Below are 27,183 nucleotides of genomic sequence, written 5' to 3'. Positions count from 1 at the left end.
GCATCCTGTCTTGTTTTTTAAGTTATACCCTTCATGGTCTTCCCTTTCTCTGATTAATCTGGCTGGATGCCTGTTCAGTAGTAGCTGAAGCTTAATACCTGAAACAATGTGTGTATATACGGTGTGCCAGTAAGGCTTGCCCAACAGTGCTCATTCTGTCATGTTTTCCCATGCCTTGTGTCAATATCTCATTTAATATGCAATTCCCCAGAGCCAGGGTAAGGGACGGGGAAAAAAAAAAAGAGAGAGAGAGAGAGGTATGGAGAGAAAAGAAGGGAAAATGACATCCCTCAGGAACATCAGCTGCTCTGAACTCACCCACTGCTTCCCATGAAGCAGGCTGTGTGGGGGCACAGGTGGTCCCATTCTCTATTGCTGGAGCACAGCCTACAAGCAGGGTCTCAATGAAGACTTTCATTGCTGCTCTCTGTTTTCATTGGAGTAAGGCCATCACAAACATTTGCAGGTGGCTTGGCCATAGTCTGACTCTAAAATATTTGTGGTTGTGATAAAAATCAGAATATTGCTACAAGATGGTTCTATATAACCTTTAGGGCTTGATCCTGCTCTTACAGAACTCGGTGCTCCAGTTGCTCTCTGCTGTTTTTATTGCTCATTAAAAAGGCATATGCCCTGGCACAACTCTCCATGGTAAAGACTCATCTACCCTTTGGGGCAACATCAGATGTTTTAAAAAAAGAGGGGGAACCCAACCCAAAACCACTTATTTGAGCACCTCAGAATTTAGGCTTGTTAAAAAGCTGAAATATCTCAATTTTGTAAGGCCAAAGCAAAACCACCGAACTTTGCAGAACTTACAAACATTTTCTGAATCCATCTGAATTTGTTTTCAATTGCCTAATATCAATACCATTGTCGAGCCCATATTCCTCATGAATGATTCTTGGATACAATTCTTAGCATGTTTAGAAGAATAAGATGAAGATAAATGGAAATGATAAAATATGTTCCTTGAATAAACAGAGCAGGCACCACAGGGAAAAGACCGAAGGAAAAGATGACAAACAACAAGGATGCTCAACACTTTGGCAAGTAGAAGAAGTCCAAAATGCGGCAATTATCTCCTAGGACACACCATGAAAAAAAAACAAAACCTCCTAGGAAGAGGCAAGAATGGGGAAGAGAGTATGCTGGAGGTCACACCATAAGTCTCATTCACACACCAGCTCACACAGAGACTAAAATGCTGACAATTGCCTCCCAATAGAGCAGCTTTAGATTCAGACATAGGAAACATTTGTGGGAATCGGTCACATGGGAGAATTAAGATATGTCATGACAAAGTTTCCCAAATGAGGCACTCACCACTGACTAGGAAATAGGCCTTTTTATCCTCAATCCTTCCAGCTCTGGAGATTCTAATCACCATGGCCCCGAACCAACGCAAACCTAAAACCTGACTGGCAGGGTCTTGCAAAACCACATGCAGTTTTTTTCTCATTATATAGAAACAATTGTTTGGAAGCCAAGTACAGTCCCATATAAAGCACCTCACCACTGAGTATTAAAATTTGGTTATTTTTGTTGTTATTTTCAATTAGGATTATAATTACCCCTAAACCTATTAACTCACAACATGAACAGGAGTTTTATCATCCTTAATCCAAATAATGGAATTAGCTGGTTTTCTTTTTAAAACTAAAAACAAACAAACAAAGAAACAAACAAAAACTGTTTGTTCCTTGCTCCATCTCAGCCCAACTTCAGACAGACTGGGACATACAGAAGACAACAGTTTTCTTGGATTCACAAGTGAACAACATTGCATGTGAAATCTCCATGAACACTATTCTGTCAATATGTAACACATGCAAAGACACACCTATCAGACATGTTTACCTTACCCATACTATCAGATTTCTATATTAATAATCACAGCATGAAACATCAGGAAAAAGGGAAGTAAAGGAGCTTTGCTAAGAGCACAAAACAGGCTGCAGATGAAAACCTTGTTGAGTGTGTGGCTGGATAACATTTCTGGAGCAGTCAGTGTCACAAATCATCCCTGCCGCCAGGGTGTTGGGACATGGAGAGCCTGTGGTCTATATTCTGCCCCCACCACAGGGAATCAGAAAAGAGAAACAACTCAAAAACAAGTGTATTTTGAGATTTCAATGCCAGGGTTTCACTTTTCAGTCTTAATCTGAAGAGACTGCAAGTTGCTCATCAATTATTTAGACAATGACCGGGGCCAGAGACTGATTTTGCACTTATCATATAATGGATGTGACCAAGTTACAAATGACAGATAATTAATCTAGACTGCTGCTTCATTTTCAGTCCACTGATTTATCTTTTTATCCATATGTTTTCGTACATAAAAAAGTGCAATTTCTCAGAGTTGTGTGATTAAAAACTGTACCCTCAAACTATCCATGTAGTTTCTGTATAATTAAAAGCAAGTTAGCATGATTTATGAAGACCTCACGTCTGCTGGAAGTAACCGATTATACAAAACATGTATGGTTTTATACACACGGTTCTCCAAACATGAGCACACAATTGACATTCAAGCCAATACAATAAGCATCCATACTGTCAATCTGTTGGAATAAATACAGATCCATCACAAACTGAGCAACTGTTCACATAGGTCTTTTTGCCAAACTCCATTTAACTTAACAACCTTTTTATTTTGTCTTGTAGCCTTCCTCAGATGTACAGAGTACCTAGGAAATAGCCTAATTCCCCTGAGCACCCAGAAGGAATTGGAAAGATCAGCTTCAGAAATTCTACGTCTGCCTTCCCAGAACATTTATAGAAACAACTGGAACTTTGAATGTAAGCAGATAAAAACAAAAAATTGGAAGGAGAAAGCAGGACTTTCCTGTAAGTACAGCACTCTGTCCCTGTTAAACCAAAGTGACAGGTCTGGAGTAGATGGAGTATGCTGGCCATTTCCCCACAGACAGCAATGCACGTTACAGAGTTTCTTGCTCCATTCTAACAGGATCAAGTACAAGCTCCTTAGAAACCACAAGGACAACATCTGGTCCTGCATGCAGCTGCTGGAGCCAGAAAAAGGGAAAAATTGAAGTAGACTTACCCAATCTGTCGATTTGTGGAAGGTGCTTGTGTAATGACAGAACTGGACTGTGGAGATGGCATGGCTTGTTGTATCACAACGCTGGTGTCATGGTTTGGCATCCGTGTATTGGTCAGCTGGTGAGATCCAGGTCCTGCCATTGCTCCTCCAACTGTGTTATGCATGGAGATATTCTGTGAAAGGAAGGAAAAAGAGGGATGGTGGAGGAAATTAAATATATATATGTATATATATGTATGGGATATATATATATCTATCCCAAATCTCCTTTTTGAGATCTATAGGACTACAATTAGAAATATGAAAGCACCAACAATATGAAAAGTTACTGACTTCTGGCAAATCCTAAATCAACATATCTTTTTATAATCAACCACTATAAATAAATAAATAAATAAATAAATAAATACTTACTTTTACTGGGCAATATAAATGGAAGAATACCTGCAAGTTGACTAATCACTCTTCTGTGATTGAGACTTGTGATTTATAATGGGGACATTTAACACACATTCTTCTGACTGAACGTGATATATATTTTGTTTGAAAATGACTTTTGTGGTGAGTGCATGGCACTTTGATTTACTACGTAGCTTGTTTACTGTGTACTAGGTCTGCTTAGACTGACAAGCAAATCAAGCTTTATAGGCCTAAAGTAACAAACAGTACGTAGCACGTCATGAAACAGCCATTTCTATTAGCCTCTATATATTTTGTACAGCAATAATATCCCAGGGGCCTAGAATAATTGCACTGTATTTTCACATATATAACCTCAGCTGCAGGTAACTTGGAGCGCTTCAAAAGTTCTTATGGAAACAAATATCACAGATAATTCATATCCATGAAGTGAACAAGCCACGGGAGCCCAGGATGCTACTTAGGAAGGAACTCTGGAATAAAACTTCTATTATCCCTATATCCACAATACACACTGTTGCTAAACCACAGAGTTTGACTTGGCCTGCATTTAAAAACAAACAAAAATCTCAAGCCAGAGATAACCCATAATGTATACATATGAAAAATACGGTAACCTTAGGAGCATTTTTTCCTATCAGGCATTAATCTGTGGATTGTTAGCAGCAAAGGGAAAATAAACTTTCCATTCCAACCTAATGCTAGTCTAAGGAAAAGTAAAGAAAAACACCTTTGCACCCACACTTTGCCACCAAGATTCAGGGAAAACATCTTGACCACTGCGATACTCAAAATTTAAAACTACAATTAAATTTCATTCAAAATTCCAGTATAGGACCCCTTTGCTTAGGAAACACACAAAACTTAGGATAATGACAGAAAAGCTGGTGAGAAAGAAAACTCAAAGCTCTGCTGAAATGTGGAGGATACATAAGCTAGACAACATATAGAATCCCTGATCTAAACAAAAGATTAGATTCCAAACCAAAATAAGAATAAATTCTTTGGATGACTTTCTCCATGGAAAAGGAGACAATAAATAAAGGAACAATACGGAAGTATAGCGGCCATCTCCCTGTCTCCAATTTTCTTTTTTCTTTTTCTTTTTCTTTTTTTTTTTTTAATAGAAAAGATAGGTAGACAGATTTTAAAAAACGCAGAGGGGCTGCCTACAGCCACATGGTCAGACTGTTCACCCAGCTGAGTTCTTGTTCTAGTAAACAATTCACATAATATGTATCAGGTCCAGCAGGAGAATTGCCAGTATTCACTTAGAAGCATGGACTTCAAGAGGAATCTAGATCAAGGACTTTGACCACAGTTTTTCATAGCCCAGTAGTATATCGTTACCGTGATGTGGTAAGAGAGAATAACCTTAGATAAATGGAGTCTTTTCCAAAATAAGTTCTTCCCAACCTGGCACATTCCTCTAAAGGTCCCTTCTCCAGTGGATTAGAGTTTTCTGATGAAAAGGGTTCTGTTGAAATAAATAAATAAATAACCACAGCCAAATCTAGTTCATGATTGAAAATTGGACTGACTTTTTTGACCATTACACAATTTTGCAAAAACAGGTCTAATATGTATTGAACTTCAAGTAAATATTTTAGTATTCTTACTTCCTAGAGCTTATGCCTTATATTAAATGCATGTTAATTAATAACCTATCTATATGTGATATTTACTTGTTACAAAGTTGACCCTCTTAACTTCTCCTTTACAATGCCTCCACAGTTTCTGAATTCTTCCAAATATTTCTGTATTGCCTATTTGTTTTAAGTAGTATGCTTACTAGAGCAAATATTAAATTGCAAAGGAGGTTCACAGGTCTTGTACCTCTGGGTGCATAGGGGAACAACAAAGAAGAAAAGCATCAGTTGCCCACAATGAGTTTACCCGGCAGTGCTGCACAGCTGTCCCTTGCCATTGACGGCACACACCTTCTGCCTGCACACAACTTCCTTCCAAAGTCTGCATGAAGATAGAGTATTGGTGTGAAGATGTTTAGGATTCAGAAAGCCTTCCTCTAGATTAAAGACTCCAGACCACAGATTTCCAAGAGCCACAGAGCAGTGATCTGCCACACAGGAGGATCCTTACAGGAAACATGGAAGGTGTCATAAGTCAATGATGTCTGGAAAGGGACAGGATGCAAATCTGAGGTGAACTTTACATGAGCAGTACCCCAGCATTTTTCCAAATTTTGGCTGGATTTTGGTGGAACACAGAAGGCAGAATTTAAAGATTTAACATCAGATTCTTGTGCTCCTACATTCAGTGTTTTCATTTTCTTCCCCTTCTCTTTTCCTTTTTCTTCTATAATTCCAGACCTCCCTAAGGTGTAAAGGGTTTGAGTTATGTGGGTATGAAAAATGTTGATAGCACATAAGATGTTGTAATTGCTAGCATACATGTACAAACTTCTAATGCTGTCTCAAAAATTTAACTATTTCCAATACACTTTATTTCTTCAGAAAGTAGGCTGAACTTCAGATGCATGGAAAGCAAAAACAAAGTGAAAACCTCTCAATGCATCCCGATGTCCATTCTTCTCAGTAATGCCAGTGCCATTGTTGGGCAGGAACTATACTTAGTATCTACAGAATTGCCAAGAGAAAGCCCAAGATTTCCCAACAAAATATCTAACTCGGTATGATTCCCACGTTCACAAGAAAGGGATTTGGCAATCTCAGAACAATTTACATTGGTGTGATGCTTATGAATTTGCAGAAAAGTTCAAGCAAGTTCATACCTAAATGGCAAGGCCTGTGCTTTGAAAGATGGCAGAAAGATAATGTACAACAGCACTGACACTAAGCCTATCTGATCCAGCCATATGCATCATGACATGCAGAATGGCACTACGTCACCGGCACAGCAAGACTAGGCTCGTTGCAGATGGTCTTCAGAACTCCTGAAATGGCCTTGTTGCATTGCATGTGCTCTTGGAGGAACTGGACATGATACTAAAGGGCTCCTCAGAGACATGACTTTGGGCTTTTATTAAAAAAGGTAAAATTCGTTAACATTGAGTGAAACAGAGACACCCCTACCCCATCACAGCTGAATTGTTATTTGACTAGGCTACTTCCAGTTCTACTTTTAAGGAGTTCTGTGTGCTCTTCCACCAGGGATCCATGAAAAATATCTCACATTATCTCCCCTTTTCATCCTCCTCCAATGAGACAATGGTTAAGACGAATTCCTACAAGGTGGACAGCTCCCAGCACACCAGGTGGGAGGAGTCAACAGGAGCCATGATACAGAGCTCTCCCCCTGCCTTAACACTCTTGAGACCTGACCATAATACAAGATACAGAATTTTCTCAGAGACCTTCACAACTCTCCTTGAAGAGGTCATGTGGGCTTATTTTCACTCACTCTATTACAACTGGACCCAAATATTCACACAGGGAACAGGCCACCCACACGACAGGAGATGTAGAGACAAGAGAGGTATCCACCACCCTCAAGATCCATACATGGGAATTTATTTCCTCTAGGACTAAGTTTTATACCTCACCAAAGTTCCCAGCCACTCCCACTTAAACTGAAACTAGGATTATGACGCTAAAGAGCTTTTACAGGAATGTTCCTTTACTCATGTGCCCATATTATATTCCCAACAGTCTTTAGTGTTCAGATTAAAATAATGTTAAAAAAATAATAATAATAATAATAAAGACATAACCACAGACTGCTTCAAGGTATTCATTCTCAACCATTCCAACTGCAAGAGGAAAGGGAATAGATCATCATCAGCTTAACCTCGCCCTGGTTTCAGAATATTTCTCCTTTTAGCTTCAGTCAAGAGACTTCCAAGAGAACATTTAAGCATTTTCTCCCACATGCAACTATTTAACTGTACATAGGCAACACACTTTTTTTTTTTTTAAGGCTAAAATCTTCTTGAAGTCATGCTTCCATGTGCTCGTGGAGAGAATTACACATCACTCCACAAGAACACACACCCTGTTGGCAAGCAGAGCCAAGCAATGACAGCTCTGTAGACACAGGCAAAATACACCCCATGACTCTAGGCAGTCACCATTTCTGCTGAACCCTGTCTCTTCCAGAGAAACACCCGTCCATACCACACGGCACCACCTGGATCACACATCCCCATCAACTGAAGGCAAAGGATGAAGAAAATGGATCTACCATTTCCTATCCATTGTAGCTTTTCTGAGTTTCGTACTGTTTTTGTTTTCAAACTGTCAGAGCTGGTTTCTGAACTGAAGCCAGTTTATGTTCTCCTATTATTCTTTTTTAACTGAGGTTTAATGAAAATTGCAAATACCAGTTCTATATAAACTGATGACTCATTCGGGATTGTTCTGAGAGCTTTTAGATCAATAGAGCTGTGACCTAAAACCAATTGCACATAAAAACCATTTTGCAGACTATTATATAAATTCTAAAGTCAGAAGGTATTTGCCATTAAAAAATGAGAGAAAAAATCCAGTTTGTCTAAACAAAAACAAAAGCACTTTTTTGCACTTTTTTATTTTCTGAAAAAAAAAAAAAAAACTATTTTCCCAAACAATGAATTTACATATTAAAAAAAAAAAAAAAAAGTTGAAAAAACATTTAAAGATAGAAATCTAATATATAGCAATAATTTAAAATCAATATAGTAACAACCAGTGGTGATATACTCCTCCGCTGCACATGCTGCTCACACAATTGAAGAACCTGTTGGCTTAAAAACTTGGAGGTCATTACCATAAAGAAATTTATAGGATAAATATGGCAAATAATAGCATACCTCTAACATATTTTAATCGTATGCAATCTGTATCAAAATTATTGAGCCTCAATGAATTCTGCCCTGACAAAAGAGAAAAATCATTTCAAAACAAAAGTTATCAAACTCCCCCAAAATGGCATTAACCAATTTATTTTCACATTATTCAAATCAGTGTGCACGGAAAACACCCTCACACCAGTCCATCAGAACTATTTCATCTCCTGCTAAACTGCAATAAGCACAGAACTAAGCTCATTGCCCACACAATGCCAGTAAACATAGCAGAGTAACTAGGGAAGAAAACAGAGATTAAAAAATCAGTCAGATTACAAAAACAGTTGAAGGATTATAAGAAGGTGTATTACAAAGATTTAAATTTAACAAAAAAATAAGGGGGAGGGAGGTCATTATGCAAGAGATAGGAGAGAGTAAACTTGCTGGAGAGTGAAATGCAATACTTTTTTCTTGTTTTAAACTGTAACATCTGTATAGCTTGAATGAGAAAAAGCACTAAGGCAGGAAAAAGGACAAAAGAACTGTCGGAAAATGCTGTGTAGAAACATTAAGCACAGGGACAAAGCATTAGGAAGATCTTATTGCAGACTCAGAATCCATTTAACTCTCTTACTTAGTGAGAGGTATGAAGTCACTGAACAAGGCTGACACACAAAAATATAAAGTGATGCCAAAGGATCTATTTCTCAAAACATTTTAAAGGTGGGCAAATGTTCACTTAACAGCTACCTGATAAAAATGGCATACACACACATTAAAAAAAAAAAAAAAAAAAAAAAAAAAAGGAGGTATGATATATCCCAGGATGCAGAAGAAGGCATCTTCCCTGCCTTCAAGTCCCTCTCAGCTGCTGCCCCCACACTACATATAGCCAGCTACCCCCACGATGCTGGAGACTCAAAGGCCAGCAGTGGTGAGAGCAGCTCTGACTTCTTGAACCCCAGGCACCACTGCTCAGTCAAATGTTATCACACTGATCTCCTTAGGGGTAAAAATTTAAAGAAAAGTTAAACTCTTTACTCAAAAATGACAGGTAATGATAGGCAGATGGGGAAAGAAGGGAAACATTGCTCTCACTGAAATCATAAAGCTTTGAATCTGTACTTATCAGTCTCGGCCACTGGTTTCCAATTTTTTGGATCACAGACCTCTGTCAACCCTCTGAATTTCTCACAGAGCAGCCTGCACTCTTATCATAAATTGTGTAATTAAGGCAAGATGGTTCCACAGACCAGCTGCAGATGACTTAGCACAGCCTTTCGACCACCAGCAGTTCGCAGACCAGAGTTTAACCGCTGCCCGCATACTGCTTTAGAGCACCGTGACTAGAATATCTTGACAATAAAGATAACAATTCTATAAGTGTCTGTGGAATTAAGCAGCCTGTCCTTTTAATATATATATATTTTCAGTATTTTGTAGCTTTAGTGGATAATTAACGCTAATTAATAGGTCAGGCTTGTGTACAGGCACTGGCAGGAGCTTTGTAAAATTCTGTCTTAAATATCTATGCTGGAAAATGCAGGGAAACTTCTTTTTTCTTTTAAGTTAGGAGGAATTATTTTTAATGTAGACATGATGGCTGCTACTAAAAAAGCACCAAAAAAAAAAAAAAAAAAAAAAAAACTTCATAAATAACATTTTTATTCTTGTTATCCTTATTTCTTTTAGTAGCTGTTATTATGTGATCAGCAAGCCTTTCCAAGATACCCTGAGTGATTCAGATGAAATCTCAGCCTGTTAATCCCCAGCAAACCACATAGTGCTGTTAAAAGTCATGGCACAAGACGCAGGACAGGCTACAAAGTGCTAAGCCACGTATAAGCCATCTTAAGGCTGCAGCAGTCACCACTATAGCTTGAAGCCCGAAGGGCCCATTTAAGCACTACAAATCCTCTTAAGGCCACTGCCTTACGGGTGATAGCCCCGCACAGAGTGACCACAGCACAACTAACCTCTGATGTGCCTTTCCACTTTAACTCTGCCCTATGGGCAGAGGCACAGTTGAATGAAGTAAGGTCACTGAAGTGCACAGTTACCTCCTCTGGTCTCTTCCTTGCACCTTCTGAGGGAAATGCATATGAATTTCTTCCAGGGGCATGTTAAGCCTCTGTGCCTGTCCTCCACTTTGGCTGGTGGTTTAAGCAAATGCTCTGACTCCTCTGGTATTATGAACAAAATGCAGGAGATTTAGAATTTTCGGTCTTTTATCTTAATTTTTGTGACATGATCTAATTACAGACATTCAGTGGTGCCCTCTAATTACCAGTAGAAATGAATACTGAAAGATTACCCTTGTCTTCCAGGATTCCCTCCCCTCTTCCCCCACTACCCTCCTCATGCCCTCTTCATCATGTCTGTCAAGAGGCCTTCTGACACGAGGCCTTCTTTACATACACAGTAAGTAATATATGGCGTGTACCAGAAGTATCCATGATAAACCATTTACTATAGGAAAGGAAAAAAGTGATATAAAGGAAATCCAATGAATGTATTTTGAAGGAGAAGGAAATTTTGGAAGACTGGTCTCAACAGAATTTGAAAGGAAATAGCTTCTCTGAGGGAAAAGATGACATCAGATTGCATGCTTATGTCTTGAAGTTTCCTTCAGATATCTCGCATTTTCCTCAGGGTTGCTTGTTTCATACACAATTACTTGCCCAAGATAGCCATTTAAGCAACATAGCACAAAGAGCTTCTTCTGTTCAAATAAGCGTCAGTAACACTAAGTGTCCATAGCCCAGTTCGGGTCACTCAGGGTGTTTTGTACTGCTAACACTATGCCCCATCCCGCTAATTGGGAGGCTGCAAAATAGGCGAGGCACAACTGGCTGTTTGGCTCTACACAGTTTCTGTCATACTTTATGCAAAATCCATAAACTGACTATTTCGTTTCTTCCAAGTTGCCTATTGTGACATTTATAAACAGGAACCTGGCAGCATGTCAATGGTGCAAACTGATTTCCTTTTCTAAATACAATTTTAAAAAGCAAATAAACAAGGTTATGCCTGCTAATGAAACATTATATGCCATGCTGGAGCTAGTTTTTCTCAAATGTATTCTCTAGAGCAGATGGAACACCAATAAACACAAAACAGCAAGCCCTTTTATAAAGAGCATGTTTATAAGAAAATACATTCTCTATAGGACTTTTCTAAGGAAAAACTGGCTTATATCTGTAATGTTATCTTGGGGACCCAATTATGCTCTCATTAGATTGCTGTAAACAAGAAAGCTTGCCATGAATTTCAAATGGGGAAGGGCAACTAAGAAACTTTAAAAGGAAGAAAGAGGTTTGCTAGTACACTTAGTAGGTGTAATTCCTAGAGGCCTCAGTTGAAATCAAGGCCTTATTGTGCTGAAATCTGTATAGACACATTGATGGACTACACTTGCTCACAAAACTTAGAGTCCAGACACAAAGCAAGGAAAGAGGAATGAGGAAAGAGAGAAAGTGATTTGTGCAGCCAAAAATCAGGACTCAATGGAAGGGCTCTTTCCTTCCAACCCAGTGTCATAGCTGCTATTTTGCACTGTTTTACCATATCTAATGGTAAATGGACTATGGACTCAGAAAAGAAGGAAAACATTTTGTTGTTGTTAACAAAAAATAAAAAACAGTATTATATGCTCAACTTTGATTTTTTTTCCCAGCATTATCATTTTATTTCTGTAAATCGGAGAATGTACATACAAAGTGGGTACTCAAAGAACCTTCTCAAAGTAGGTGCGTGTCAACTTTTGCAGGACAGGCAATTAGACATCCAAAAGCAGCTGCCAGATCTGGAGGCCAGTCAGAGGGTAGCTGAAAACCTGGCTTTCCTTTCTTTATTGTAAGGAGTTTTGTTTTTATCCATCATGAAACAGAAAGCTGGAGGGAAGGGGGGGGGGGGGCAATCCTCCAGGAACTGCTTTAAACAAGCCTTTGATACCACTAACTGAAGGCACTAGGCTTTTCAACATTATTCAAACCATTTATAATCTGTTAATAGCAAATTCACATAGACAGCACTTTGGCATTTAAATTTGCTATATTTTATTTAAAGCTTCTTTGAAATTCTCATCATTGATTTCACTGGCGTAAGTTATTGGCATCATGCATGAGTTACAGCAGTGGCTGCTTGACTGCATTTAATAACCAGAACATTTTTTTAGACAGAGCAGTTGGTAAAGGAGAGCAAGGATGGTAGCAACAAAACAACCAGTGATTTTCCATTCAGGCAGTTTCAAGCAGAAAACCAGCAGGCTTAACTTTTCTGCTAAGAAGTCAAGTGGAAATGCCGCTACCCTGGTAATAAAATACACCTCCAAAATATTCTTTTAATCCTAACCCACTCAGCTATGTTGGGCCTGGCTGGCTAGTACTGGATAGAGACTAAAACAAAATACTGGGAAAGGCTCAGCAGTCAAGGCCAATGTTCAAAAAAAAAAACAAAAAAAAAAACACGTAGATGGGCCATCTGCCCCATGAAAGGGATCATAGGTCTAACCAGTGGATTGGGTTGGCAAGTGAACTGGTGGGAAACAAGTAGTTTTGATCAGTGCAAATCATACAAGGAAAGTAAAAGCATCAAGCTGGGATCAAGTTTCCCCAAATTTCCCCAAATTCAAATTCCTCAAACCTCCTAGGAAGCAATCACAAAGGCAAGCATGCAGTTTGCAGCATCCATAATTGTTTCAATCAACCTTAGGCTGATGTTTCAGGAGATGAGAACTAGTGTAGTCTAGATTTTGGACTGAAAGAACTTAGAGAACTAGGTTCATCAGTTAGAAACAGTCAGACAAAATTAATATTCTCTGTAGGCAATCAGACTGCCTATGTAGAATGTTAAAAAGTTAAACATTCTTCTAGCTAAGAAAAGTTCACTTCCAGTAAGTACAGCAAAGGCCACAGACAGTGCAATAGGTATTACAAGAAACTGTTATGTTTTTTGTTTTCTCCTCAAAGAGGTTTCTGACTTTTCGCAGCCTGGTTAAGGAAAAATAAGCTGTCCTTGTCCATCTCTGCCACTGAGCAGAGATGGACAGATTCAGCAGTTACCTTCTGCAGCCACAGACAGGCAAGAAAAACAACTGAGAAGAGCAGAAGAACAAGACACCAACAGACGAGTCCTGCAAACAACAGGGTTGATTGTCCACAGACAGGCATGCAGCTTTGATCTTAAAGCACAGCTTGCTGGGATTGCTAAGAGAAGAGCTACTGAAAACAAGAAATAAGCTTGGTAAGCAAAGTGGTGTGGGGTTGGACATACAGTTTCTTAGGACAACAGAAAGAGGTCAGAAATATAACTCTGGGTTCCAAAGATGCTGTGCAGGTCAGATACGCTGAGAACTGCAGAGCCACCCTTCTCCTCATTCTCATTCTAGTAAAGATCTACTGCATAACTTTGAGCAAATTGTTTTACACTCTTCTGTCTTACATCTAAAACAGGATGAGAATCTTCAACAACTACAGAGCATTTGGAAGTGACAAGAAGAGAACAGCTTTTAGCGACAACACAATATACCTAGAAAGGCAATATAATACAGCAAAGTTGCAGAACAGAAAGGGTTTTTAAGAGATGAAAAATAATAATAATAATAAAACACCCAACAAAACACACACCTCCACAGGACTTTAGAGTAGCATGCATTTGAATTCCAGCTTCATAGAAATGACAAGATCATAACTCAGATACTTGTAACTAATTCATAAAAGAAGTATATTATGAATACCTAAGCAAAATATCAAGGCAAAAGAACAGCTCTTTGGTGACCAGAAACAAGAAAGCAGAGAGTGACATAAATTAGTAAAAGCAATGCTGCGTGGTCAAGTCCATAGAGCATTGCAGGATCTAATCTTCAGACAAGGAGAGATCATCTACAGAAAACTGTATCTAATTAAATCACTTCTGATTGTACAACCAAATCTGTGTGCTAAAAATCAAAAGTCCTTTTAGGAGTTAAGCTAAAAAACATACTGAGATTATATGGCAGTGGTTGTGGAGGGGCTGAATTCTCAAAGTAGGACATGTTTTGCTCATCTTCTTTTCTGACTGGAGTGATGGAGAGAACAGCAAACAATCTGCACTATATTGGATAATGCTACCAGACAATCATCCAGATGTACACGCTTCCAGTCACACTAATTAAATGCTGTGTGGAGCCATCCTGGGGAAATTACATACAGTTCCTTTAGAGAACCACACACTTCTGAAATGCTTGGGCAAGGCCTCACTCCACCTGAGGAGCCATAATGTTCATTTTCCTTTACTTTCCTAAGTAAAATACAACCGGTCCCCCTGTAATGATGTAATCCAGCTGGATGGACAGCATTATACAAGGAGGCAAAACATAGGTAATGGAAAGCAAGAGTTGCAGCTGAGCCATGAAAGAAATTGGGTGAGAATGCATCCTTGAGGAGCAAGCTTGGTGTACGTGGAGAAATGTTATTTTCCCTGAATGCTCTCCTCCACACAGCAGCTTTTGCCTTCAAAGAGAACGTCAATGTGATGTTTACACTCAAAGAGACTCAATACCTGAAAGTCAAGAAACAGAGGAAAGAGTCAGGAAGGCCACAGTGGAATGAGTAACACCACGTCCCCGTTCCCAAAAGTGGCTAGCTAACAGGGTACTGGCATTAGAAAAGAGTATCTTACTCCAGAACACAGTAACAATCCTACTCATTGTAAACCCACCTAACCAATGTAAGGTTGGAAGTTATTACTACACAGGACAAAAAGCACAACTGTTGTGGAGTACAGGATTTGTTGCCGGGTTTTTCTTCATCATCAGAAGACCATGGAAAGGACTGTGCTCTGGAAATCCGTTAGATCAGACTGCCTAAGCACAAGGAAATAGGTTTTCCAGTAAGATAGCAGTCCGAAGGTGATTCTATGTATGTTCATACTGTCTGCCAGCTCTCTAGGAAAATTACTGTGGCAACTCCTGGTCACAGACAGTATTTTAAAAACTTAACCTGAAGATAGGTACCAAATAGAATAGCCTTCAGCATTCCTGATAATTAGCATATAGTAAAATGCAGTATAACCTCTAAGTGACATTTTAAGAGCCATTTCCCAAATATCTCAAAACAGAATGCCTGAACTCTTTTCAAATACTTGGCGCAAATTACCAGATTTGAGATCAAAAGCTAAAAAGCCAGTGCTGTTTGTGACTCAGCACAAGGTCTCCATTAAAACATTGGGCACTGACTCCTGTGTCTGACACACAGTTGTGAAAGGGTTTGCAAAGCTGAAGCCAATAAGGCTGGATTGCTTGTGCTGGCCCAGAATTTTGCCTAGTTTCATGCTTCCAAAAAATCCAAATAATAAAGCTGATGAGTTTGTCTGAATTTACTAGTTATGCCCTATACAGTAAGACCAGAAACTTTAATCCTACCAACAAGATTTATTAAGTATTGGCAGGGATACATATGTTAGTTTATCATTCAGAGACAAACTATTCATTAGAGAGAGAAAAAAAAAAAGAGAGAGAGATGTAAACTCAACAAAGTTCAAAGTAAAAATAAAATAATTTAAAAAAAGAATGAAGATTTGTGTGATAGTACAGAATATTCTTTGTTGTTCTTCTAGATGATTTGCTTTAAGGCAGAAATATGATAGCTTGAATTTTAATAAGATATGGTTAAACAGTCTGTGATGTAGGAGTCCAAATGATTATTCTTCCTTCAAAAAGGACAGACAACGTACTACCCTACAATACTTGGTCTGTCTCTTCTTGCAGTAAACATTGCTAATGCTCCTGGAGAGGGGCTGACCTTGCCAGGCAATTACATTATGCTAATTTGTCTGTTACTATAACTCCTACAGAGGCATTCACAGCTCAAAGCAGGACAGAGATTTATATTGTCTCTTCCAAGCTACAGACTATGAACGTTAATCTCTTTCTCCTTCCAGTTACAACTCTACATGGCAATATCTACATGCAGCACGACTGCACACATTCAAAGCAACACTTAATGCCAGTTTTATTCAACTTAAAAAGACAAGCCATGGTCATACCTTGCTGTTTTAATAACTGTCACTCTATCTAACAAAGCATATGCTTGCTAACAGCTGCTTTCCTATGAAGACATATGGTTTCTCATATGCTTTTGAAAACACCGCAGGAATGTATTTGCTTGCTAGACACCAGTGCCATATCACTATATCAAGCAACAAAATAATGAAAGGAACTGAAATACGTTTTCTATGTTATAGTCATGTATTACAGAAATACATATTGTTTTAAAGCAACAAAAAATGTCATCCAGCTGAAACAATTCAGTGTAAAAATAAAGCTCATCAGTTAGTAGTTACATACACCACACTATTATTTAAAGATGGAATCAAAACATTGGTCTTCTACCGACACGTGGCAAATACCATACTTCATGCAAGCAGTTTACAGTCCATATTGCATCATGACAAAAACTCATGAGATCTGGTTCTGCTAACTGCTAGCAAGATCAGAAGCTTCCCTAACATGTTTCAGTTGAGACATGATAAACAGATTATCAAAAAACATTGACTCACAGCAGTTTAATATGTTACCTGTCCATTGAGTAATCCATAGTAACTGACCTTAACATGTTTTTCTCCCCTTCCTCTGTAAAGATGGTTTAAGGAAACACCTTCTCCTTCATATTTAGGGCAAGCTGAGTATTTGTGTTACCAGCTGAACATCAGAGAAGGCAAAAAAAGTTATCTTTTTGGGCTACTTTATCTTATATGTATACAGTCTTGTGTATACAGTCTTTTGCCAGGTTAAGCTGAAAGCTAAATAACTTAGTAAATAGAGGTTCCATTTGTGGTTTTAAAACTGATTTCAACATCAATTTACATAAAAACTTATATGCAAAAAGGAAAAATAATGGAAGTGTTAAAAAAAAATGGTTATAGTTAAGTTACAGTTAATAGAAAAACAAAAAAGCCTCCAAACCTAGTTTATGAGAAGTTCTTACAGAAATTTCCAGCAAAAATTCCAGCAAGGTGTTTACAGAAAAGAAATAAAAAAATAACTATTTTCAATCCTTTTAACATTCTAGCATTCACATCATCAAGAAAATCACCCAAACTGTTCTGTAAGAGCTCCTGAACACACCGGTATCTAGGTGGTATTACAGTACTTCTCATATAACTTGAAAAATGTTACACCTGTGTCTTTATGACAGTCAAATATAAGGTCACACACACACAAATAAGCCCCCACCATGATAAAATGTTAGTGTTTTATTACCTATTAACAGTGAGAGGGCACATACAGAAGTACATACAAATCTGCATCATTGACTTCAGAAATTTCAAGCAGATCACATTGCACTACAGCCTGAATTTAATGCCCTGAGCCCTATTCTGGTAGGGAATTTTAAGATGCTTAAGCACATGGTACACAGAGGTCAGGAAAGCCGATGAAGAGCAAGAACTGGTGAAACTACTTTGACAGCTTGAAGTGTAGCCCTCAGGCATCTGGTCTGCCCTTTTTCATGGGTTATGATTCCCTCCGCACAGTCTGTGAAATGTAACACTTGCCTGTTGGGCCCATATGTTGCTATGTGGATTTAGCTTTTTGCAACATACTGTCAGATACACATGAAGCCCATACTGACCTCTGGCTCTTCATCTTCATTCTAAAAGAAGAGAGCAACCAAAGAATTAATAAGACATAGGAAAAGTAGATTCCTTGTGCAACTGTTCCTATCAGCGAGGACCTAGTGCAAAAGTGATGAACTTAAAAATCCCTTATAGGAGATTAATACAGGATGTTTCACTTGAAATGTAAGAACTCGGAACAGGCTGCCCAGGGAAGTGGTGGAGTCACCATCCCTGGAAGTTTTTAAAAGACGCTTAGATGTAGAGCTTAGGGATATGGTTTAGTGGGGACTGTTAGCGTTAGGTCAGAGGCTGGACTCGATGATCTTGAGGTCTCTTCCAACCTAGAAATTCTGTGATTCTGTGAACTGTATCCAGAAGTGATATAAGCCAATGGAGGAAATGGAAAGATAGCATAAAACATGTTTTGCAGTTAGGGAATAGAGGTATAACTTTGCAAGCCTATTCAGAGACCACAGAGAAATTATGAATCCAACTGTAAATATCAACTTCTTAACATTTGCAAAGTGCCCAGTACACTTTGGTAACTGAGTAACTTTGGTACCTCACAGAAGGTAACTGAGAGCATCTTTTGCCTAAAATAAATTTTTTAACCTTGTATGAATAGCAAGGCCAGAAAACAAATAGTCTGTGTCATGGAGTCAAACAATTTGCATGTGGTACTAGTCAGATCTACAACCTATGGGACAAAGATTCAACATACGAGCATTCTGAAATCAGATTTGATTCTTTTTCTGTATGCTAAAGATGGAGGGGAGAGGGAGAGGAGAAAAAATAAGGTATAGTCTGCCATTCCGGGGTTTCAAAAAAAAAGCAAACTGTTTCTGTTGGACTTCAATTTGTTATCCATGACTCCAGTTCTTCAGAAGAAAAGGAAGAAGGAATGGTTGACTTACAAATGCAAACATAGTCTTTCCCAACATATCCAATAGCTTTTTGTAGTCGTAGGTATTTTCATACAGCACAATAGTGTGATAAGACTTAAGTGTACATGCAGTGAAAGATACCATTCAGTGCATAATATATAAAAATTAATAACAAATTATCACAAGTAATTATAGAATTATATTGTTCACCTGCATTTCTCCTCAGAGTCAGAATGCTGGTTCCTCCATGAAGCCAGTTAATTTTCTGGTAATGATCAACACGTGATATATTTCTGAACTCTACAAAATTTAATTTTCTACTCATTTTCCAGATGATGAACAAAAGGAAACTGCTCTTCCTGCATAATTAACTTAGCTTATATTCCTACCATGAACAGTCTATATGAGGCTATATCTGTACTATGTGACTGTGTACTGTGTCTCATCTATGACCTTTCTATGGATACAAGCAGAAATCACACTGTGCAGACTCCACCTACTTCATCAATACTCAGCTCATATTAGAAGTGGCTTAACATTACCTTATCTTATATACATATATAGTATATAGTAAATGGAGAGCACGGTATGAAAATACTTTTCTGTTGAAGCTTTCCAATCTGTTCAGAAGTTTTAAATGAGCAGAATGTGGTGCCCCTGTAAAGTTTTTAAATTTTTCCATTGCAAATATAACTTTTAATTAACTCTTCATTGATTATAAGTAGTGGAAGCTTCTCTGCTTGATAGGAGAGGGAGCGTTGAAAATTATCAGAGTATCACATGGCTTTACATGGTGAAAGGGAGGTGAGGGTGTCTAGCTGGCACAGCTCATTGAAGTCACAGTGACAAGAATCTGAGACAAACAATATCTATACAGGCAGCACTTCCATTTCCTTAGTTTCTCAGTTCTTTCACACTGTATTAATAGTCTTTGAATACATCAACTTCAAAACAAGCAGAGATTTTTTCATTATTATTAAAAAATGCTGTGGCATTCAGTTCGTTATTTAATCTTGTTGGCAACAGAATAGTTATGGCATAATCCCTCACGTTATAAAAGTAATTGCCATAATCATAACCTACATTCAATTATTTTTCCTTACAATGCAGCTGCAGTGGTTTCCCCCTCCCAACCTGCCATCCTACCACTGAGGAGACAAGAAGGGGCAGAAAGCAGAGCTCACAAAACACTGCTACAGTCCATCCCTCTCCCTTTCCTAATAGCAAGTGACTCCCCATCCCAGTTAATAAAGAGCTCCTTGTCCCTCCATTATGCAGTGTAATCTTTAAAAGATTACATTCTCATTTGGGAACGAGCCAAGAGCCAGTGGGAAATTCTCTAGTAAATTGGATAGGGAGACAACAATATGAAGGGCAGCTGGATGGGAGCACATTTTTTTCAGGGCATTCCTGTTCCTGGGGCCCTCCGGCATTGTTAGAAGTCCTGCAGTCTTGGTTCTTTTCACTGCTGTGTTGTCAGGATAATGCTATTCAAGAAGAAGGGGATACGGATTAGCTGTTTTGAAGATGGAATGCGAGGAAGTGAATATACTGAAAAGCAGCAAGAAAAGAGAGAGAAAGCCCAATTATATTTTTAAGTCTTACCACCTTACATAAAAACAAGGGAAGTGCACTTTGTTGTGAAACACTACTAAGCAATTCAACTACAATAGTAAAATGATTGTGCTTGTTTGTTTGTTTGTTGTTGTTGTTTTTTGATGACTTAGACTGTCATCAGGAAGCCCATTTGACTACCTCATCACTAACAGTTTACTAAGAATTATTTTGAAAGGAACATTTCCCTCACTGCCTTTCTCTCCTCCCCTGCATCTTCCAACAGAGACATCACCTGCTCCATGGAATCTACTTTCCATCCCATGTTACCTGTGATCCTGGATGGAGAAAAACCAAAACAACATAGTGCAGTTTGCTTACCCCATTTGCACACAGAAGGATACAAGTAAATGAAAAAGTCATTGGGATTTTAATTTAATTTTACTGTAATTTAAAAGTACTTTCTCAAGAAATCACAAAAAATTATGTATCCAGAAGACTGGAAGACTGGATATGTGCTTTGCATTAATTTTGTCAATAATGGTGCATATATATTTTATATATATATATATATATAGTGTATATATATATATATATATATATATACACACTACCACCTTGTTACCAAGTTTTGTTAGAAAATACACAAACCTCAAAAAATTCTTATAGTTTTTCATTTGTTTGTTTGTTTTTAAGTGGCAGGTCATTTTTATTCCTCCAGAGAAATGAGTAAGTTTCTAAACATAACTTGAAATTCCAATCATTATTTCCATTCATGGAACATAATCTAGTTAGTTATTAGGAGAAAGTAAAAAAATAGTTGTAATAGCAGGGTAGCCAAAAGATTGTTTTTACCCTTAAATGGTTGTCATCCAAACTGTAACTTTCTTCACCTGCAGGACTCAAGTAACAATAGCTACCTATAGTCCATGGGAGGCAATAATAAAGATACATTAAAACAGACGATTGAAATCCTAATGTTGGGAAGCCCTGGTTTCGCAAACTATCTCTATTCAACAAGCTTGAATACACGCATGCTTGAAGTTAAACACATGATTAAGAACTATTGAAGTACGTGGTCTTTGGCCCCATTTCAGAAAAGCATTTATATACATACTTAACTGGCTGAGATGTATAAAGCAAAGCGAAGAAACTAGGGTAGGAGAAGTGTACCTGAAAAAGATTCAGGCCAAACAATAATCCACAAAATAAGAACTTATGTGTGGAGGCGTAACAAACTTAATAGTTTTTCTAGTTGTCCTAAAATGTGTATGTTGGCATTCACGTTTGCATGAGTTTACAGTATTGGAACAAAAATATAATATAAATGGGAGAGAACTACGGTAACTACTTTTCATTAGAGAAATGGGCCTTACATAGATACATACATCCCATGGGACAAAGATTTCAGACACAAAACAAGACTGTGAGGAAAGGAAAATATTTTATAAAGACGACTGAAAACAGAAACAATAGCATCCAGGCTCAGTCCCAACCCCCTCCTCCTTTCCAGGAGGAAAATATTATAATACCAATCATCAATTGAGCATCTCCATCTCTCTTCTTGTACAGCTGCATCTTTTGACATCTAAATTCAACATTAAGAGGATACACTGACTCAGTTTCCATGAAGCAAAATTTATTTCACCAAATTCATCCTTAAATATATTATTTCAATGGGGAAGAGAAGAATTATACTTTTTCACATTCTTCTCTCTCTGCTTATCCAAAATCACAGCATTATTTTAATACTTCACTCCTCTGAAAACTAAGAACTGCCTTTTTAGTTTCTGCCTAGTGCTATTCCTTCCTTCTTTTATTCATTCATCTTTCTCTTTTCCCCGTACAGCCTCATAACATCTCCAGCTCTCTCCTTGCCTGACTGGCATTGCTTTTCCGTACAGCCTCATAACATCTCCAGCTCTCTCCTTGCCTGACTGGCATTGCTTTTCCTCTTCTTCAGTGTGAATGTTCCTCCCTTACTCTGTACAGTGTTAGGACATTAGGGAGGACCCCAAGATCAGACTCTTTCAACACAAAGGAGGAGGAACTGGCAACATTTTTTATTTTAATTTCTCCATTGCTAGGAAGAGAAAAATTAGGACTGGGGCAAAAATAAAAATAAATAAAAATAAATAAAAATAAATAAAAATAAATAAAAATAAATAAAAATAAATAAAAATAAAAATAAAAATAAAAATAAAAAATAAAAATAAAAACTGCCAGATCAAAGCAAACAAGATAAGCAGTATTCACCTTTAATCCTGCTGTGCTGCTGCTGTGCCACTTCTCAGTGAGAGTGGTGAAGCCAAAAGCCAGTTCCCTTTCTGCGTGTACAGCAGGGAGAAAATACCACCCCCCACCCCCCTCAAATGAGGAAAGAAGAGGAAAAAAGCAAATCTCTCTCAATGTAGGAGGGGAAGGCACACCGCACACATAGACACACACATACTTACTTTAATCTCTGTTGAAAAGGAGATGAGAGACCTACTTAGCTAACAACTGTAGAGTACTGTTAGCCTAGTGAAAGGTGCTGTGGCATGGAAGTCAAGCACCTTAGTCATCACATGCATTACACTTACAGACTATATGGTTTAAAGCGTGCCATTGTCCCTTATTTATTATTTTATAGCAGTTCCTCTTATAGATATCTCTTGTTTATAAAGAATATTTCTAACTTTTAATAAGAAGCAAGAAGTCTTGATCTTGTGCTTTTTTCTTCTTCGTTGGTGAACAGGGTCTTGAGCTTGCTGTTTTCATCAGCCTTAACCCACCTCATAGGTTTTTTGGAGGGAGAGGGAGGTAGAGACAGATGCAGAATATGATTGGTTTTGTAATTGTAACTTCAGTAGTTTTATCTGAACTCCAGCTTTTTTCAGCTGGCGTCAATAATGGTTGCCTTTAGAAAAATGAGGCACAGCACAAAATACCAACTGCAGTCAGATGTTGGAGAATATGAATAAAATCATAAGTTTCCCCTGTTATGGTGAAATGGATTAAAGAAAATAAATAAATAAATAAAAGTCATATCTAATGAAAAGGGAGAATATAAGGCTTACATGACCAGGCAACGTGTTTCCCTAAACACCTTTAGGGAAACATATTTTCCTGCACACCTTTACTGAGACTCAAAAAATCAATGACCACTTAAAAAAAAAAAAAAAAAAAAAAAAAGATTTCCAAATAACATCTGGCATAAAATTATTCTGGACACTGGTCCTTTTCCAGAATTCCAAAGGAAAAAAAAATACTTCTCTGGGATCACAACAGTTTTCCTGTCCTCACTGAGCACATTTTTCCCTCAAGAAGATTTCTCTTAATAACGGTATGTCACAAATGATCACTAGGCAGGAAAAAAGGGTCAGGACAGGAATAACAAAGATGAAGAGAAAACTGCTGAGAGTTCACCTCTGCTATTTGTTTTGAAGCACACTTAAGATTCAAGTGGGACTACTCTGATTGTATTCAAAGATTTAGTTAGTTAAAGAACATAAACAAAACTAGCAAGGGCCATCATCCAGAGTAAGTTTTCCTCATAATCATAGAATAAGATCAATTTTGTTTATTCTTTAATACGATAATCTTGACTCCTCTGTATTTTTTAAAAAAAGAAATTAAACTTTCTTAGGACAAATGGCCTATTACTGCAGGGCAGATTTTTGGGCTGCTTGTATTTTCTCAGATTTTTTATTTTTTTTTTTTTTTTTTGGTTGTGCTTTCCTTATCAAGTATTTTGAAGATTTTATACCAATTTTAGGTTAGCATGTTCTGCCTAGCAGCTTGTAACCATTGAAAGGCAAGGCCATAATCCATCTAGGTTTAGGGCATTTTCATAGAAGTGATGCAGAGCTGTGTCAATTTTAATGTCATGCTATAGAGAGTGCATGCAGCTCTCTCCACTTTAGAGGATTAAAAGTGACCTCTCTTACCAAAATCAATAAGGGCAGCTTGCTGTGACTAATAGGTTGTAGAAATTCAAAAGAGACTGTTTGTAACACTGAGTTCATTCTCCCTGTGTCTCTCCCCACCCAGCCCCAGACTCGCTGGCAGGTCTGCACTTTGACACGTACATTCAGATGGCAAACCGATGTCTGTTCTCCTCCCAGGAACCAAACCAAGCCACAAACAATTTACTCGCATATTAGGGAAGAAAGTAAATTGATATTTATCTGATCAGACAGGACTTGGAAACTTCTGTAAAGAAACATCTTAGAGAAAACAGAATAAGGAAATAGTGAAAATGTACATTTTTGGACCCTATTAGGCTTTTTAAAAGACCCTTATGTATTATTAGGATATCAGCTAGTAGCCAGATTCTTCACATCTCTTCATGACGTGAGATTTTTTTTCTCGCCTTTGAGCACAGGCTTTTTTCCTTCAAATTTTTGCCTAGCTGCAATAGGCTAGAAATTTTACTTCCATTATAGTTGATGGAACTGCCCCGGAGATGTATGAGGTTGTAACATCCAACTGTAGCATTCATTAACTACTATGGCACATGCTTGGTTGTTCTGACTTTTCTCCACTATTCCTTTTGTTACTTTGAAGTACTTCAGATTTAACAGTCTGGTTCAGTGGCTTTTAGAAATACATTAATTTCATACAGTATTTGAAAATGGTTCTGCTACAGAGAGTGCTCACAACTGGTGTACAGCAAATTTTCAGTTTCTCATTTTGTAACACTGTGGACTACTAGTAACTCAGATCAAGATCTCTTATGGTTAAAATACCCTTACTCTCCTGGATGTCTTTAATTTCCAATTTATTTTGCTTGAGGTACAAATTAAAAAACCTTACCCACAGTTCATAGCGTGTGGATTTTCTCCATATAACAATCACCATCATTGTCTTTATGCCAAAAAAACAAGACTTGCCTTGGGGGAGCAAGGGAGAAAAGGGGCTGAAGTGGTGGGAGGAACCCAACTGTAAAGGTTTAGGAGTCCCTACGGAGGTTTATAAATAGACGACTGCCATGTGCAAAATGTGAAAGAAACCCAGTCAGCATAAGAGCTCGCTGCTGTTTTGAAATCTTCTAACTATGTCCATTTCACTTAGACAGTAGACAGTTATAAACAAACAATAAATCAAGAAATTATTAGCATCCAAATTTTGGCAAGATAATAAAATGTTTAGGGGTATAATCAGCAAATAATAAGAAAGATCTGCAAGTGAACCCACCAATTAATGATAAATAGAACTTGGCACAGAATAACTTCACCAATGTGGATCTCATTAGATGGCCATGGAACCTGTTCCTGCAGCAGTCCTTGCTGAGGGAGGGGAAGGTGAGGTAACCAAAATGTCAGTGTACCCACCCCCTCTCAGCTCTCAGGCTCTAGGATTGTAACCACCTGGGCCAAAATGACAACCTTATGCTGAGTAAAGGCCATACCGTGGTTCTCCACCCTTTAATTGATAGGTTTCCTGTTCTCAGCTTTTGGACCTTTGCTCTTGAATTCCATCTAAACACAGATGACCAAAATCGTGAAGCTTTACTTGCTCTGGAGAGTGAGAATTCCTCTCTCCTCTGCTCACCTGTTTTATTAATGATACCTCTTAAAGAGAGAAATGCCCCTAGGCAAGTGATATCAGTTAAACAGATAAATAGTTCACACACCAGGCAGGGGGAAGGGAAAGGGGAAGAGACTCTGGCTTATTAGACTAGAAACAGACACACCATATTAATACAAAGAATAAGCATATGGTTCTAATAGGCTTTCTTAAAATGATTTATCAGCTGTGATTAAGCCCTCAACCAGCATGTCTATCTTCATAAATAAAGTAAAAGTGCACCTTGCTCTGAAGTATATCAGCAGTATCTTATTACCCACCCAACCATATATGCTGCAGTCCACTTAAAATTCAGCTCTGGGAAGCAGAGTTTGTGTTTAATGGCAGAGCGTACACTCTAGAGAGATTGCCAAGAATTAGGGGCTTTACCTAAGAGATAGACTTACCGAAAACACTACTACAAGGAAGGTTTATCCCTTCATTATGTGCCATCCAGTCCATGCTGCTGAAATCTGAGCAGGTAACAAGAAAGCTGTGCCATTAAAAACACTCGTAGGAAGACCAAGGCAAAATGCACAACAACTATTCAATGTTGTTGTGAAGGAAATGTCAGAATGAAATCAGGCAGACTTCCTTTTTGGGCATAGCCAAAATATACAAAACACAACAAAAACCCAAACATTACAGAAGGATGACTCAACTTCTTTGGGACAGAGACAATATAAAGCAGAAGGAAAGTGGACTGTCCTGACTGAGCTGTGCAAGATGATTCATCAGCTGGAATTTAGAAGAACATGGAAGGATTATGGTTAGGGAGGTTTAGCTCAATCAAAACCGTATGCCCTCCAATATTGCCTTTCTGCATGCTATAGTCACTTACTGATGGAAAAGCATTCAGGTCTTCCCTCAGACTATGAGAATCTAAATACATAAATCCATTCAAGCACAGTCCATTGCATCAGAAGAAGGTAAGACAGACCTGCCTGCCAGCAGAAGACAAGATGTACTGAGCAACAAGCCCAAGTTAAAGCCCATTCCTCTGAATATTTTTGCAAGGTCATGTTATGAACTCTTGACAGTTGTTTTTTTTTCTGCACAGTTATGCAGAAGCAGTCCCTTTTGTAGCAGTTCAACATAACAAAGTGCCTGGAATAAGTGCCTCAACTGCAGATATATACTCAAAACAAGACTCTCAAAGTCAATGGACCAAAGTACCAACTGCAGAATTCCCATGTAAAAAGTAATGTATCACCACGTGGCTACCAGGAGAGCTCCACAAGTTAAGAAAAGCAGTTAAAATACAGCAGGCCTACCCATCTGGAGAGAGGAGGAGAGCATTCTTCCTGTCTTTAGCAACACTGAACAACAGCTGATAAATCTTTAACACACATGGTTTGTGCGATGCC

The 27,183-nt window shown here is 38.2% G+C and overlaps 1 protein-coding gene across 2 annotated transcripts in view; it reads right to left on the bottom strand.

Annotated features, from left to right (window-relative positions):
• Nucleotides 1-27,183, bottom strand: part of CREB5 (cAMP responsive element binding protein 5) — a 255,618-nt gene that overhangs the window by 165,886 nt on the left and 62,549 nt on the right. For both annotated transcript variants that reach the window (XM_084507652.1, XM_084507651.1), the window contains exon 5: nt 3,068-3,240. In XM_084507652.1, the coding sequence (XP_084363778.1) occupies nt 3,068-3,240 (173 nt within the window). The remainder of the gene's footprint in view (nt 1-3,067; nt 3,241-27,183) is intronic.

The sequence above is a fragment of the Aythya ferina genome (assembly GCF_964211825.1).
Source record: "Aythya ferina genome assembly, chromosome: 2".
In the NCBI taxonomy this organism is placed as follows: Eukaryota; Metazoa; Chordata; class Aves; order Anseriformes; family Anatidae; genus Aythya; species Aythya ferina.
Note: the sequence above shows the minus strand (reverse complement) of the source record. Positions and strands in the feature narration are given on the sequence as shown.